This window comes from Apteryx mantelli, chromosome 27, assembly GCF_036417845.1.
Source record: "Apteryx mantelli isolate bAptMan1 chromosome 27, bAptMan1.hap1, whole genome shotgun sequence".
Lineage (NCBI taxonomy): Eukaryota > Metazoa > Chordata > Aves > Apterygiformes > Apterygidae > Apteryx > Apteryx mantelli.
The window spans coordinates 4,560,658-4,578,213 of NC_090004.1; the positions used below are offsets into that span (position 1 = coordinate 4,560,658).

Sequence of the window (17,556 nt, forward strand, 5' to 3'; positions counted from 1 at the left end):
TAATTTAGATTTGAACACACAACCAAGTGGTGAAAAGCTCATCTCATTATCAATGATGTATGCAGATTAAATTATTGGTTACCAGTGTTTGAATAGCTGAGCTCTGTTTAATAGTTTCAGTTCTGCAACTACAGGGAGCTTAGTTTTTCTTCTGATTTTTTCAGTAGGCCAGAGTTTGACTGAACATACTTTCTATTCCTCTAATAATCTGCTAACACACAGACCTCAGAATAGGCTAATGAAATCAACTTTATACACAGAGGGAAAAAAGGGACATTTTCTAAATGACTTCACTCACCTGCTTCTAACCAAGAGTTACTTGGAGCACCCGCAGATTTAAAGTCAGCCCTGTTCAATGTTGCTCCTTTCTTTGATAAACATTTATTGCATTGGTTTCCTTTGGGAGATTTTCTGTAAATCCATGATACTAAGTTTTCCCAGTGAAAAAGGTGAATAAGTTTCGTCCAAATAACTATATTGTTGAATTGCATCTTCCTGGTTAAACATAATACAGTAATTACCCTATTAACATTTCTCAGCAAGAGGCCAGTCCACACATCTCAGAGGACTTTCCTAAGCACCACTCTTACTAATACTCTTCAAATTGATTAAAACTGACCAGAGTTTTGCTTACAGGATACATCATTATAGAACACTTTGTTCCTAAAAGAAGTAAATCAGGAGAAGGTGATCTGGTGGAGTGAAACCAGAGCTTCAACTCAAACCTTTCTCAGAAATAACCCAATGGGGTACAGTGTTTGTACCCAAGTATGATGGGGGCTCTTGGATTTTTTCTGTTTTTGAAAGGTGCAGGAGGGAGGGAGAGAGGGTGCCAAGAAAGCCTCCGTTTTAACGAAGTGCATTCGCTGATCTCATCTTTCCCTCCAACTTGACTTTAAGCCCTCCTTAACAAATCCAACAAATCCTACTTACCAAGGCTCTAGATTTCAGGCCCTTTCTTCAGTCAGTCATTCTCCTTGACATACAGCCGTGCTGCTTATCACACCACATTATTTAGGTATCTCTCAGGACCCTTGCTCTATTATTTCAACAGCTATCATATCTAAAGATGACAAACAATTGGTTTTCTGCAATCTTCAGAACCTCCTTGAAGCAGATGCATACTTACATTAACAGGGCATTTTTCTACATTTCTGAAAAGCTGCTCTACAAAAGGACCTGACGTAAGGTTTACACTGCAAATACTGACATGGGCTGCACCAGGTGACGGGGGAACTCTGCTTTGTTTTTATGCAAAGTTAGTGCTTGTGAAGATGCCAGGCAGACAGGCCCAACCTTGCTCATAGCCAGATTTGCACAGCTGGTATCTACCATGCTGCCCATGAGACAGAGAAGCAGTGCGCCGCCGGCTTCCTCGGGGACTCCTTTCCTGGGTGCAAACTCAGGATACGCTGTCAAGCACACATCCTTGTTGAAACACTGAACCAGCAACCCCCTACCACCTGCAAATGAGGTAACAGACCAAAAGTTTCTTTTCACTCTTTCTACAACTGGTTTTGCCAGCACGACTCTGATGACATGACTAAGCATCCACCTTGTTTCAAAGTAAGGGGATCTAAAGCCTTCACAGGAGCTCTGAACTGCAGAGAAGGGAACAAACCAAAGACTAAGCGGGTCTCCCCGAGGTACAGTTCATCCTCACACTACAGGACACACTGCACGACACATGGCATCTATGTCTGACAACCTGGCCCAGGCCGGGTGATCTGGCTGGGCTGCGAGTTGCTTTTGCTCTCCCTCATCAGCAAAGATGTCTCTTCTTCGTCAGCAAAGAGACAATGAAGTGGAAGCGGGAGCTGACAGTTACCTACACGCTTAGTTTGACATGGGACAAGGTTCTGACAAACGCTATTTGCTGGATTAGTGGCGGTCTAAATTAACAAAGGTTTATGATCCTTCTGCAACAGGTGGAAACTAGTGAAATTTTCAGACATTTCAGAGGGAGTTGGAGTCAGGTTACGTAGTTTGCTATTTAGAGGGGCAGTGTGATTTCCAGGGCATCCAATAATTTCAACTTACATTTACACAAGAAAAAATAATTTCCTTTTGCCCACATAGTTAGGTAACTAGCTATCCCCTCACTCTCAAACCTCATTTTAGAAGCACACTATTCAGCCAGTTCAGCCCAAAATTTCCAAAGTGCCACTGTTGACACCTTCCAAAGTCGTCTTCTACGCAATCCCGCATCATCCAAAAATTGACATCTCAACCCCATGGGAGATGATCCCAAAGCAAATGTGACAGATGTAATGAGGAGGTGCTTCTTCTATGATGGAAGAAAGAAACTTCCTTCCTGAATATTAAATCAGGCTTTAGGTTTAGCCAACATCCTACATCTGCTCTAATGAACTGGAAGCAAGTCAACGAAAAGGCAGTTCAGTGTCTGATTACAGCATTTTCGTTCCAGACCTCCTTACACACTAGAAGGAGCAAGCATGCTCATGTTGTACCACAGAAATGGGACCTGGCCAAGAGCAAACTGTAAAAAAAGCAAGAGGAGGAAGGGCTCGGATGGAAGAGCAGAATTATTCTAAGTGTCACCACTATTTAAGTGATCTAATTTCAATCACTCAGAGTCCAGCTGCTCCAGATTGCTAGCAAGATGCAAAATACTCACACTAAGCACTACGGAAAACCTACAAGGGCTCCGGAAGCCCTGTAAAACCATCCAGACAAATGCAACCTGCGGCAACCTCCGGTCACCACTATTCAGCTAATTCTCCAAAACCCCTGTTTCCTCTCAAATAAGCAATATGGATCTCAAAGATGGATGTCTTTTCATACCCAACATTGCTGACATTTAATTTGTCCTCCAAAACTTTAGGCCTGAAGGAAGACCCAAGACAAGAGGGCTCACTAGAGTTTACTTTCCACAGCAAAGTTCGTTTCATCAATTCATTAACAGCCGTATGCGCACAGAAATCCAAGTGGTCCCAGTGTGCATTCAAAACTCTGGTAAGGCACCTTCAGCCCATCCTCCTAATTTTCTGAAAACAATTTCTTGTCATGGGCCTGGATGGCAAACCATTTATACATTATCTGAGCTCCAGAGCATTAGGATAGAAAAAGAGTTCATGCATTTTCAACTTCTCCCACTCCAAAGCAACAAAACAGTAAAGCTGCAAGCAGTTCAGAAGGAAGTCATGGGTCAGATTGCCTGTCACGCAACTTTTAGGGGGGGAAAGGAGCGGATACAGTTAAATTGCAGAACTAAGGAGATCCAGATTCTGACTGTACTACATTAGACAGCTTTTGTCATTTTAACCTCTGCCTTAGTTTTTCACCCATAAAACAGGAATAAATATGCATTACAGGTTTCTACCCACCAGGGTCTGTCCAGAAAGCACAATCTGTATTTGAACATTTCATAATTTTGCATTTTTCTTCTTCCATCGGGGTAAAGGGTGGCTGAACAGACTCACTGGGCAAGCACGTTCCCATGACCGCTTCCCATGCCGAGTTGGGAAGGGTGTAGCCCAGAGGCCTTACAGGATCAGTTCAGGGATCCAAAACATTACAGGTCTTCAGCGCTCCCAACTCTCCTGCAGTAGATAGCACTAGGATGGAGGAGGCCACTGCCACGCTCCTAGGTGCGAGAGGTACGGCTGTCAGAGGCCACCTCAGCACAGCATGCACAGCTCCATCTTGTCCAGAGCAGCTACCTGCTTTAATAAGAGCTGCATGTCAGGGCCTGCAGTTTCTACAAGCTATGTTTCAGACTTACGTGGGCTCTCCCTCGCTTCTGCACAATAACCGAGCTCATCGGAAAGCATGGATAACACAGCTAAAGGAAGACCCAAATAATCCAAGAAAGCTAAATTTTGGAAACAGTCTGTGGAAAAGACAGACGATCTCAGTTTAACACCCGAGCAACACACAAAACAGCGTTCCACCAGCCCATGGCCGCCTTCACCTCCGAGACCCTCAGTTCTACCTGCTCAGCAGTTGATGGTGGACGTCATGGCCCGAAGGGACACCCCTACCCCTGCCAATGGTGCTGCGGCAACGACCTCCAGAATATCTCAAACATACTTCGGTTACAGATTAGCAGCTGATGTTCACAGCACATTCTGTATTGCACTAAGATTAGTCCTAGTGTCACCTCATTAAGAAGCACTTTAGTACTCCTTAAACACTGTCCATCCATCCTGACCCCAACCTGATATTTTATAGAAGGGATCCAACAAGATACAAGCTAACACAGCTCTGTTTTGATAATAGGAAGAAGAAAAAAAGTTATTTCCCCCTTATTACAGCAGCTGACAAATTTGGATGCTGTTTTTGTGGACTTTGTGGAGCCTTCTTTTATTTTAGCCTTAAAATTCAGCCTTCAAGACTCCACTTTGGTTCCATGGAACCGAAAATACTTAAAACCGCAGTAATGGCAAGTTATTGCCTGCATTTACCAGTGAAGCACTCGATAACTTTGTAGCAAACAACAACCAGTTTCCAGGATTCATACCCAAACAATCTATTTGCATCCAGAAAGCAGAGCTGCTGTCATGCCTGTGTTGGGAAGAGGAGAGGAGGTTGGAGGAGATGAAAAGACCATGCAGGCAAGAAACTCAGAGCTGCAACCAAGTAGGTGCTCAGAGAGCAGTGAAGACACTGGTAGAGCCTTCATTAGGCCAACACTGTTCTGATTCAGGAACATTACTCTTGGAAAGTCCAACATAAATCCCGATCCTACAGTGACACAAGGTCATCATCATTAAAAACAAACAAACAACAACAACAAAAAATCAAAAAACCCCCACCAGCCCTATGTAGCTAGTTATAACGATATTGAGGCCTGGGTCTTACAACCCCACGTTAGCTTCTGCCCTTGGGCTTCGATCCCATCTATGCCCAGAAGCTTTCAGCTTCTTTTAAAGCAAAATGAACAACGCAGGGAGTTGTTTAGCAAGTTAAGAGTGCGTGCTGGCGGCTGGTGAGAAGATACAAAAATTCGTAACTGTGCCAATGCCATGGGGGGAGGAGGAACAGCCAACATTGCAAGCTCTTCACTGGTTTCAGGAACAGGTATAACAAGAAACTGTAAGACAACTCATACGAGAAAAGGAAAATGAGACATGACTGTACCTTGACAGCAGTGACAACTCTGAACAGTTTATTGCCATTTACAGAGTGATCGGATTTAAAGCTAACATTAATACATGTTCACCACTCAGTACAAGTATTACTGTTGCCCTGACACAATGCACTCTCAATATACTCCGCATTCATCATTAAAGCCAATACACCTATATTCTGAAGCTCAGAACCGAATTATACCGCTATTCTCTGCTCCAAAATGCCCAATAAATTCTTCTCCTAAGCGCTCAGACAGCAGATTTAGCATCTTGTTCCAGAGAAAGAAAGGGAGGCAAGGGTTAAGGGCCAAAGCACAGTTGAAAGCCAACAAGGAACACACGATTGCTTGGGGATATTTCATAGAACACTAATCACTTCATCTGATTTTAATTCCTGACACCAAATCAGCATATAGCTTTTCAAAGGAAATCTTGTCCTAGATTGCAAGGTAATCAATCACAATTAACGTGGAAACAAGCTTCTCCATCGCTGTCATGCCTTGTGGACCAAACAGGAGGGCCAGCAAAGGCATTTTAGAAATATCTTTAAAATCCAGGCAGGTAGGATAATTCAGGATAGGCCTGACAGTCGCTTCTACACATCCAACAGTAGCTACTGGGAGATAAACTTCAGCCAGGCATTGCACTTCTCCTCCAGAGCATTAGCTGAATGAGTGCTTTTTATGCCATTTCTATTATGAACCTTCAGCCAGATCCAGGATTAGCACACTCATTACCTGAAAGTCATTTCCCTGCTAACATACTGTATTCCAGGGGAGCCAAGTTCTGCCCTCAGAAAAGCCACAGGCAACCAGAACCGACATTTCCAGTGAGATGATTTTTCCTAAAACCAAAGAAAACTCTTCCAGGTGTAATCCCATGCCCAGAGAGAAAGTACGATCTAGCAGTTATAGTATTAACCTTGATTTTGTGAGATACAGCTTTGAGTACCCTACTCTGAAGACTTCCCATGCAGCAAATCGCAGGGTTTAGAGGCATGGAAAAGCTATCTGAAAAGTGGAGAACTGCTCTTACTAGCTTCACAGGTATATCATGATACACATATATCATGAAAGACTAGGAGACACTTTGATATTTAGATGGCTCTTATCACAATAATACCCAATTACCCATGCACAATTAGAGAAAATGTCCAAGTCTGCTGCATGCAGCAGCTGCCCTGGGTCCTTTCCAGGGGCTCCAAAGCAGTGTAATTATCACAAGTCCCTGATGCCACAGTAAGCAAATGAGTTTTTTTTTTTTAAAAAAAAACCAAAAAACTCAACACGCACATATCTACCCCAGCCCAAAGGGCAGGACTCAAGTACTTCTTGGACCACTGTCACAACGTGCGCAGCCACAGCACAACAAGAAGGCAGTTTCTGGGAACACATGATCACGCTCAGCAAACTGGCCTTGAATCTGGAGCCTTCTCTTTAGTTAGCAATGCCAGCCACCGAGTCAGAGATACTTCGTTTAAAGAAAAAAGAAATCAAGCTCTATCTAACACCAGCACTTCTACCATTTCAGTATATCTCCTGCACAGAGGTAAGAACTTTTCTTCAAGCTATTTCACAAGTATGTCTGAGGGAAGACCACCTCTAGTCTGGCACCAGCTTAATTATTTACATACAGTTAATGAATACCAGATTCTCCTCCTAAACTTGTACAGGGTGCATAGTCCTACAGTCATTTGGACTTTAAATCCATCATCAGACTGTTACAAAGAACAAAAATCAAAACAAGAGTAGAGGAAGGATCCAAAACAGCAAAGGAAAGCTATTTATAGACTGAGCCTGTTCATCTCTGGGACCCTGGAAAAAGTTCAGGTGGTAAAGCAGGACAGTCCAATCCCTTCAAAACAGTCCCCGGCAAGCACAGAAATCTAGAAGTCAAAGGAGACATTTTGCAATTTAACTGGCAAGTTTATCTCGAGGAGCTAGGGGAAGGGGAGAAAGCCCCACATTTAAAAAGCAGGTTATCCCATTCTTTTGCTTCTGTTCCCCATAGCTAGAGAGACTAGGACAAGACCAGAATAAAGATAAGCAAAGATGACTTGAGTTGGAGTATTTTTCCCTATGTCTAATGTTAGGGAGAGCAAAGCACTGAAACAGCCTGTCTGAGGAAACTGCATCGCCTTCATCACTGCCTATCCTGCTCTTAGGTATAGCTGATCCTGCCCTGAGGCAGGAGAACTGGCTAGATGACCTTTTGAATTGAGATCTAGACCTCTGTTGAACGATAGAGCTATAGAGCCACCTACGAAGAGCATGCAGGCAACAAACCGACGCCGGCAAGGTTTTGCAGGAAGGACAGACTGCTCTGCACGTTCTCCTCACCAGAAAGATCAAAATCAGTGCCCCAAACCCAAAACAGAACATCCATTTTCAGAGCATGCACCCTGCCTCTCCTGCGCTCGTGCGTCTAAGCCTGTATTCATACTGCTGTAACCAGCGCTCTGCAAACTCAAAGAGTTTTTAAAAAGTACGAACCCTACCACGGGCAATTTGCGTGGCTGCGTCACGCACCGGGCTGCGCGTATCTCCAGCCCCGGCCCTCGCCGGGCAGAGCGGTCTCCCGCCGCGGTGGCGGGAGGTGCAGCTGCAGCTGTGGCCTGGGCACAGGTTTTTAAACATTCCTGTGCAGTTATTCACAGGCAAGTTGCCAGCACGATGCTGACATCAGAAGAGAAACGGTAATTTTCAGAGTTTCTCTTAGTCAGACCTGCATGAAATTTCACAAGCGAGGGGAGGGGAAAAAAAAAAAAAAAAAAAAAAGTACTTGTTTTAAGTCTCCCCTGGGGAAATTCCAGAGTCCTCCTAACTTCAAAAGCTTCTCTTTGAGAAGAGTCGCAGAATTTCTCAGGACGGAAAGTCACAGCTACTTTAGGCCACGGTTTGTTGCTGCTGCCACTGCAATGCTCTCTCCTCCCAGCCTCCTCCAGGACATCACTGTCACGTCCCAGAAAAACCGAAGAAGTTATTCTTCAGCCCCCTGATCTGGTTGGTCATGTGGCCAAAAACTCTCGGGCCAGCACAAAACACAAGGGCAAGTCCACGGCGGGAACCAGCAGCCGGGGTCCGCTCCATGCGCGCAGGGTACCAGCGCTTCGGGGGCTCCCTCAGCTTCTCCAAAAACTGCTCCCTACCTCCAACTCGCAGCTTGGTGGGACAGTTTAGGCATAATATTAATTACGTAGGAGCAACAGGAAGTTACGCAAGTTTTCAAAAAAAAAAAAAAAAAATGTTAGTAGCAATTTAAGTTGTCCTTGAAAGAGGTTCAATTGTGATAGTTAATTTAAGGAAATAATGACATGCTGGTTACTGCATGAAATGCCATAGACTATAATGGACCAGTAGGTTTTTCAGGGTTACTTACACAAACTGATTTTTCATGGGAATTTCATAGGAATTAACACACACACACGCACACCCCTACAGGAAATTTTTTTAACATGAGTGTTTATGGAGCGAAACAAATCCCCTTCTTTACTTGCTCCTACTCCTTTTCACTCCTTTCTCTCCCAAAAAATAAAAAGGAAGAAGATCAGAAATCTCATTTTAGCTACAGTTATCATTTTACTCTGAACATATAAAGCAAAGAATTATCTGCTGAGAAATTCTGAAGTAGCTTTTATTAAATTTACCTACCATTATGTAGCATCTTTTACATTTCGCTACAGAAAGCTCATGCCTACATTGTGTAAATACTTACTGAGCTGTCACTTAAACTCAAAAATACTCCAGAAAGGAAACCATGGCAAACTTGGAAATGCTCTTCTTGATGAATTCCACAAAAACTCAAAAAATGCTCAAGTTGCAGGACTGAACTGCTGAGCTCCAACACTGGGAGTGCAGGTGCACAGAAGAGTAAGAAACAGGAACCCCTCCCTCATCCATATGTTAATACATATTATCATCTGATTAAGACACTACAGGAACAAGTAAAATATGTGCATGAGATCAGTCCTGAGAGAAGCAGCAGCTCCTGTTCCAGCCCTGCTTCTTCCATTCGACAAGCCTCCGAGGGCAGCTTTGGATGCTGTTTCTTTAAGCGCGTAACTCCATTAAAAGGGTCTTAACCACGCATTCAGCTAAAACCATATACTAGGGAGGAGTGATGGTCCTGCACTTACAGAATGAGACTCGGAAGACCGATACTCCCTTCTCGGCCCCGTCCCAGCCTCGCTGCCTCCCCTTGGCAAGTCCCACCATCAGCCCCTTCACCGCAGAACAGTCATTGGAGGAGCTCAACACCTTACGTTCCTCATCTACGTACCAGGGACGAACAGAAGACTGCCCAAAGCCCAAGTTTCTACACAATTTCAGCCTTAAGAACAAGAATATACTTAATAGTGCGGAGATGACGTTTAATTTATGGTCGGAATTTTACTGGAATCAATTTACAGATACAGCATGGTCTTCCCGAGCCTGCAGAAAGCACAGGCTGCCTCTCTTTAGCTGCTCAACTCCTCTGCCTTTTCAGCCACTAAAATAAAAAAACAAACAAGGCATCATCAACTTTGCTAATGCCATCGAGGAACAGGTGGACAGCAGGGACCCAGGCAGAACGCACGGCAGTTTCGGTCCAGCGTGCCAAAGAAAACTGCCTTTTTCCTCAAATCCTGCCTGTCTCTCACTTCTAGCTGGAGATTTATAGCTTTGGCTAACAGGCACCTAGTATAGTTTTACCAGTAGCATGTACGTAACCCCTTGATAAGCTAAAGGCTGAATTTCTTGAAATCAGCACATGACAGAAAAGCCTTTGCAGAACTTTTTTTTTTTTGGAAAACTTTCTTCCTCCCAGAAAATATCCTGTTTTTTTCACCAGAAAGAAATGGGAGATATTATTTTGCATCCACGCTGATAGTTTAAGGACCCTTCTAGAAGAGAAAGCAAGTGGCCATAACAGCACTGCTAAATACTAACAGTCTTATCTTTTTCATTTCCCCCCCTACACTTATGCCTGCCTTCGGTTTCTGCTCTGCTGCCGCTGCTGCTTGGGAGTTTCAAACACTCTTGGCAGGAATTGGGCAACGGCATGCTGATGAGCTTTTCCCCAGAGCAATCCATCACACAGGAGCTGCAATTCAAAAAAGAACTCAAACCGACTAGACAAAGCATTTCAAATACGCAGAGTAAAAACTGGAAAGGGCATCTTTCTCCTCTAATATTTTAATTACGGAGATCACAGATTCAGATGCGCAGGGTAACAACTGGCTTTCCAAGTTGGTGGTGGTCCTTTGAAAAGGGTAGAAAGAAAAATGGTGGAAAAGTTGCATAGGAGGCAAAAGTTTTTTAAAAAAAAAAGAAAAGAAAAAGCAGTACTATTTAGCTTAATTTTAAACTTTAGTTTCTCTCTGAAGGAAAGCTTCTGGGATTTTGATAGGGTCTTCATGTTAATACTTCTGTAAGGTAGCGTTCATTAACCAGTGCTCTCACATAAGACTATGGAAAAACAAAATATCATAAACATACTAAACTGAAGAGACCAGTAAGGCACAGATTTACTGGAACATTTGACTCACGCGCTCCCCCCAACCCCAATTTCTAGCACTGTCTAAGAACAGGGAAGAGCTTCAGCAAAGTTCAGCAGTCACTTTAGAAAACAAAAGTTTTAGCATTATAGTTAAGTAGAAGGAATTAAACTGGACAGTTTTAGAAAACTGGCAAGTATTCTAGCCAAAAAACATGGCCCAAAAGTCAAACACAACCTTTCACAACTGCAAGAGACACCACATGGAGAAACCTCCTTCGTCCAGGTACCAGCCAAGGACTGACAGTGCCTTTAACTTACACCTGGAAAAACACAGGTAGGCAAGCACCACCAACCCCACTGCAGTCAGAAAAAATACAAGACCGAAAAATCACGTGATTTGTCCCAGGTTTCCTAGTAAGCCAGTGATAAGGACAGGAAAAAAGAGCTCAAGATGAGAGTTAAAAATTAGATGTACCGTCCCGTATCCTAATTTACACACCCCTTGCCTGGGAAGGCTAGTCACCTTAACAACAAGCATCACAACAACGGTATTTCAGAACTAAGATCCTTTAAGAGAATCAAGCAACACTTTGGCTACTTCAGACCAGAGCAGACTAGCTGGAAAGGTAATCCAGGAAAACCTGCAGCGTCCACTTTAGAATTAACTAGATCCATCTTTACAACGACATTTAAATACTGCATTTTTCTAATACAGAGAAGGCCTAAAAATACTGCCCATTCAGAGCTGCGCCCCACCTCAGAAAAAGAGGATGCACCACTCTCCTTTTTGTTGGAAAGATCTAGCGTTTGCTACACCTTGCAAGCAACTCGAGGCCTCCTAGCATTACAATGCTAAGCAAGGAAAAACCCTGCGATAAAAGCCAACAGGAGCCAGGTCTCAATTTCAGATTCCAAGATATCACAGCTCATTGGCAGCACAGAGCCATTTGGTGCCAATTTAGTTTAAAAACCATATTTTCAACAACATTTTTCATGCCTCGCTTGCTACTGAAGTTGAGATCTAAGTCAACAAAAAATAGCTATTGTATGGCAACGGGCCTGGAAGCGTTTTTTAACATACCATTTTTAAATTGACTTTGCTGAACTTATAATAGAGGCCTAGAGATGTCGGTACACCTATGGGGAGGTTATCCAAGACGTGAATGTTTAATGCAATCCAGAGGCATCTCCCGTTACAGGAGATGCCGTTTGCTGGAGCGAGAGCTTGATCCGCGAGAAATGCCCACCTAGTAAAGGGAGGGAAGTCACCTCTCTTCAGCAGTTTCCTTGAAGTCTCAAGGCACTAGGAAAGCCAGCTGATAATTAAGAAGGGCTATAGACTCTGCGGGGAAGGGGAGGAAGAGGACAAACACATGACAGAACTGTTAGTAAAATGGAAAAATTGAAAACAAAGAGCCCTGGCTTGGTTTCCTACCAGTTGTTCCCACAGAAAACCACAGGTTTCTCATTCCACATTCTGCAGAAGAGGCATTCTGATCTCTTGACCCTACTCTACATTTCCCAGCTATAAGTCATCAGGAAAAACTGTGAATTCCCTGAACCTCCATGCCAGCCCCTACGAACGCCGAGCCCGCCTGGGCTCCCCGTCGGCACTGCGCTCCAGGGAGCGCCCGGCCACCATGCACGTTAGCGAGGGCTACAAACTGCAGTCTAGGCTGTAGGCAAGCGATTATATTCTCGATTTATTACCGGAAATATTCTGCCAAAACAACTTTCACGCCAGAAATTACTTCACTTTTCTTGATGAGCGATGTGAAGAAACTCCTCTTATGGCATCATTCATAAATCCTAATGAGTTTAGAGAATTAAAGGCACTTCTCTTTTCTGTATAATCCTTCTTCCTCTCCCCCAAAACCTCAAGTTTTCTATCCCAAACGTGCCTGGATGGAGGAAGCCCACATCATCTTCTCCAAGCCTGTACCAAGGGATGCTTCTCTGTCTAGTTTTTGGCCAGAAGAATTACATCCTCCTGTCACTCTCCTAGAGTTTCTCAAAGTTACATGGTAAGCACCCACTTTGCTCCCTGCTGTACAAGACAAAGACAAGACACAAGCTCAAGCACTAAACTCTTCCAGGCTAGGGCACATAACGGAGTACACCAAAAGTTAGGACTGGAGTATTATTATTAATCAACCATTTCTTGTGGGCAGCACAGATGACATGTGGAAGCTTGTTTCACAATGCTAGATAAGTCTGGGGTTTTTTTCTTTTTACAACAGCAAAAACGAATTGTCAGTTTGAGTCCAATAATCCTTGGCAAAGAAAGGGGTTTGGGGTTTTGGTTGTTTTTTATGGTGTTTTGGGGTTTTTTTGGTAGATACATTATTGGTGCTACACTATCATTACTATCTAAAATTAGATTAAGTCTCAGAACAACTCTTCATGAAAAGTTTGAGTTAATAAGACTAGCTGCTCAGGTGTTATTAATACACAATACAGCATTCAACACAAACAGCTCAAGGAATCAAGTTGAATTCACCCTTCCAGGACAAAACAAGTTTCTTTTTTGTAAATTCAAATCAGAATCACGATAGAAAGACACTTTTGTCAGATACGCACCACAAGGAAATACCTCCTTGAAAAGTTCAATTTGACACCATGTTTTAGCACCCATTTTATCCAGGTTGAAGTTTTACAGGATACAAAAAGTGCCCTCAAGTAAACACACCAGCTTCCACGACATCTGTGCAAAATTCTCGCAGGTCTATACAAGCATATTCCTGGGCAACCAAAATCTTCGCTTCGAATAGTCAAATACTCACTACAAGTTGCCGTTGGACAGTTTGATGACCACAGCAGAGATAAGATCCACCCTACTAGAAAGCACCATTTCTATCTGACAGAAAAGACAATTAAGTAACTCAAGATGCTGGAGCAGGCTTTGCCTCCAGTAATCAAGGAACAAAAATTAAGCAGTTTTCAGATTGATGCGAGGGAAGTACTGAGCAAGAAGGGAAACTCTGGAGGCTGCATGTCACACTACAGGGTATCAAATGTCTCTGACCTAGGGCTTGAAGTTAGCCCAAAGCACACAGAATGAAAAGGAAAGTCTGTCGATCCTGCATCAGGCCACTCTAGGCCTTGGACAGGCATGTCTAAACACAGCAAGTTACCCGTTTTTAATCACAGTTTTCAGATATTAGATTCCAGCATCACTTTTCCCTGTATCTAAAATGTCTGATGGGTATGCTGTGCCGCCTTCTCCTCTGCGCATTTTCTGGCCTTCCACATTTCCAGCAAACAAGTAATTCTACCCATGTACTAATAATTGCAATTTTCACACGGGTTTGTTCTACCACTCCTCTGAAAAGCAAAGAGTTATGGCACTGCTGAACCTGGCCTTAATAAGTATCTCAATATCTGTAATATGTGCCTTTATTAAAAAGAAAAAGGGGGGGAGGCACTATCAGGGCTTACCCAAAATAAGTCAAAATAGCATTAAAATGTGCCCTAATATTTACAGCTGGAGGCTCAAGCCTGTGCCATATTAAAGCCCTCTATTAAGTGCAAATTAATAATTGACCATTTTTAGTGCTTCGGCCACAAGTTTGGTTTTGGTTGTTTTGGACTGTTGTTTCTTTTTGTTTCCTTGAAGGCTTTAACCTACCCCAGACCCCCTCAGTTCTCCACCTAAGGCAGAATCCAAACAAGCCTCACTTCTGCAAAGGGTCAAAACCAGCCAGGCACAAACGCATCCTCAGCTCCACCAAAGAAACCGTTTACACCGTCGGCCAGAGTCGCGCCACCAAAAATAAACAGCGAGCCCATCGCGGGGAGCAGCCCCGCCGCCGCTCCGACACCGCGGACGCTATTCCGGGCAGCGCACGGCTGCGGCGAGGGACGTAAACTCGGGGTGCAAACAGGGAAGGCGCCTCGGCCTCCTCTTTTGTTCCAGGCAGGCGCAAGGCGAGGCGCGCCGGGCCGGGCCGGGGGGCTGCGCGGTGGCGGCGGCGGCGGTGGCAGCGGGGGCCGTGCCGCCGGCCCTCCTCAAGGTCACGGCCGGTCTCGGCGAGGGGGACGAGGCGGCGGCGGCGGCGAGCGGCGGAAGGCTGCTCCGGGTCCGGGCTGGCGGAAAAGCCGAGTGTAAAAGTTTATGAGCTCATCAGGATTGTTGTACCATTACATCAGAGGCAATTATAAATGGCCAAGAGCAGGAGATGGGGAGCCAATCAGATCACAGATAGGATGTCAACCTAAGACCAACTGTCTCCTGGCTTTGACAGAAGGATTTTACCTCCATAATTCAAATCCCAAACCAAAGCAATCTGCACTCGCTGCTCCCATCGCCGAGCTGTTTACCAGCGCTCCCGGCCGCAGGCCGCGGCCGCCGGCCTCCGTCGGCGAACATGGCCCCGGCCCCGGCGGGCCCGGCCGCCGCCGAGCCCCGGCAGGCCGCGACCGACCGCCGGCCCCCGGCCAGGGCGCGGGGCCCCCCGCTGCGGGGGCGGCCGGGGGGAGCCGCGGCGGGGGCGGCGGCGCCCGGGCCGGGCCGGGCCGCGGCGCCCGGGCCTGAGGCTCGGCCGGGCCGGGCCGCGGCTGGCGCGGGGCCGCGGGCTCCCTCCGCGCCCCCCCCCGCCCAACCCCCCCCCTCTCCCCGCTCCCGGCTCCCCCCTCCCCGGCCACGGCAGCCCCCGGAGCGGTCCGCGGCGGCGGGCGGGAAGGAGGCAGCCGCCCGGGAGCCTCGCACAAAGGCCGGGAAGGGAGGAAGGGAAGGCGGCGAGGCAGCCATTTTAGAGAGCGAGAGCAGGCACAGACAATGGCAGCTCCCCGGCAGCGCCGGCCCGGCGGGGGGAACCCGCGGCAGAGCGACGGCGCCGGCCCCCCACCCCCGGCGGCCCCTCTCCCCCCGCCGCCCCCGGCCGCCCCCCCCCCCCGGCGCGCCCCCCGGCCGGCCCCGTTACCTGCTGGCTCCTGCCGAGGCTCTGTCCGCCGCCGCCGCCGCTGCTGCTGCCGGGGCTCATGGGCGCGTGGTGGCTCCTCGGCGGGGCCCCGGCGGCCGCCGCGGCCCAGCCCTGGCCGCTGCCCCCGCCGTACTGCGAGACCATCTCCGCCGCGGCCGGGCCCTTGGCGGCGGCGCCGCCGTCCTGCGGCCCGCTGCTATAGTCGCCCGCGGGGTACCCCTGGTAGCCGCGGGCGGAGCTGGGGGAGGTGAGGAGCTGGTTGAGGGTGGGGGTGGCCGTGGGCTGCGGGGTGGCGCCCCCTCCTCCTCCGCCGCCTGCGCCGCCGGCGGCCGAGGGCCCCATGACCCCGAAGCGCTGCTGCTGGAAGGCGGCGGGCGCCTTGGCGCCGGCGGCCGCTTGCGCCGAGCCCTGCGCGCTGCCCCGGGGGGAGCTCAGGGCGTAGGCCTGGGGGGGAGGCGGGTAGGAGCCGGCGCTGCGCCCGGCCCCGGCCGCGTAGTAGGAGTTGTACTGGTGGTTGGGGAAGCCGTGCTCGGCGGCGCCGTGCGAGTTCTGCGGAGGGGGCGGCCCCGCGGGGGCTCCCGCCGGCCCCGGGTAGGACTGCTCCAGGCCCCCGCTCTGCAGCGCTGCCATGCCAGGGCTTTGTTGTCCGCCATGTTGGTGGAAGGCAGCGGCGGCGGCCGCAGCGGCGGCGGCGGCGGCAGCAGCCTGGGCGCCGCGGCCGTAGGGCTGCCCGAAGCCGTAGGCTGGCGGGGGCAAGGCGGCCGGGTGGGAAGGGGGAGGCTGCTGCGGCGGCTGCTGCTGCTGCGGCGCCCCCACCCCGTCGCTGCTGCCGCCGCCACCGGGCGGCTCCGGGAGGTTATTGTTCAGGGTGGCGGCGGCAGCGGCGGGCCTGGGGCCCGGGTTCCCGTTCGAGCTCTTCAGGTCGGACTCGGCCCCTGCGCCCCCTCCGTTGCTCTCGGCCCCGTCCTGCAGCTCCTTCCCCGGGGGGCCCTCGCTCTCCGCCTGCTTCTCGCCGCCGCCGCCGCCGCGCTCCGCCGCCGCCTCACCCCCCGCCTCCTCCGGGGGACAATCCCGCTGCTGCGCCTCCGCTTTCTTCAGCTCGGATGGAGCCGGGGCGCCCAGGCTGCTGGCGGCGGCGGGGGCGACCTGAGCAGCCATGATCCCCCCCCCTCCCCACCCAGCCGCCCCCCCGGACCGGTCCCCCCGAGCTGCTCCCTGCCTGGCCGGCCGGCGTGAGGCCTCGCTGCTCTGCTGCTCCCCGCTCAGGCGGCGGCGGGCTCTTCAGGGCAGCGGGGGCTCATTCCCCCCCGGCCTGGTTGGCGAGGCGGGGAGGGCTCCGCTGGGCTGGGCTTCCCGGGGCCTGGCCCCGCTGTACCTCCTCGGTTGCAGCCGGCGGAGAAAGGGGAGGAGGAGGGAGTGGGGGGAAGGAGGAGGAGGGGGGGACCCGGGACGGGGCTCCCGGGGCGGGAGAGGCGGGAGGGAGGGAGGGGGGACACGGCGGGCGGGCGGGCGCCGTCCCCGGAGCCGGGCCGAGCGGCGGCGGGGCCGGGCTGGGCGAGCCGCGCGGCAGCTCCCGACTCTGGTCCGCCGAGTGGGGCTCACTCCGACACGAGGCTCAGCACTGCCATTTTACCCAGCGCCGCGGCCGCCTGCCAAACCCGGAGCGGAGCCGCGCGCGGCCCGGACGGGAGCCTCCCCCCCGTGACAAAGGAGGAGCGGGCCGGCCCCGGCCGCCAGCGGCTCGGCGCGGCTGAGGCTGCCGCACGCAAAACCCGCAGCGGATCCGCGGAGCCGAGCCCGGCCTGCTGCCGCCGCCGCCGCTGCCGCCGCCGCGCAGAGCAGCGCAGCGCAGCGCCGCGGCCCGGGAGCGCCCGGCGGGCGGGCGGGCGGCGGCCGCGGCTCGGCCCGCAGCGCGGCGGCGGCGGTGGCGCTGCCGGCGGGCAGCTCCCGGGGCCGGGAAGGGCGGCGAGCAGCGCGCGCCGTCCCGGCGAGGCGGGCGGCGGCGGGCAGAGGCCCGGGGCTGCGCCGGGGGAGCAGGGCCCGGGGCTGCGGCCCCGGCGGCG

At 49.9% G+C, this 17,556-nt stretch overlaps 1 protein-coding gene across 1 annotated transcript in view; it reads right to left on the reverse strand.

Annotated features, from left to right (window-relative positions):
• Positions 1 to 16,676, reverse strand: part of ARID1A (AT-rich interaction domain 1A) — a 64,092-nt gene extending 47,416 nt beyond the window's left edge. The window contains exon 1 of the mRNA XM_067311738.1: positions 15,494 to 16,676. Within this exon, the coding sequence (XP_067167839.1) occupies positions 15,494 to 16,651 (1,158 nt within the window). The 5' untranslated portion in view covers positions 16,652 to 16,676. The remainder of the gene's footprint in view (positions 1 to 15,493) is intronic.
• Between the last annotated feature and the right edge of the window lie 880 nt (positions 16,677 to 17,556).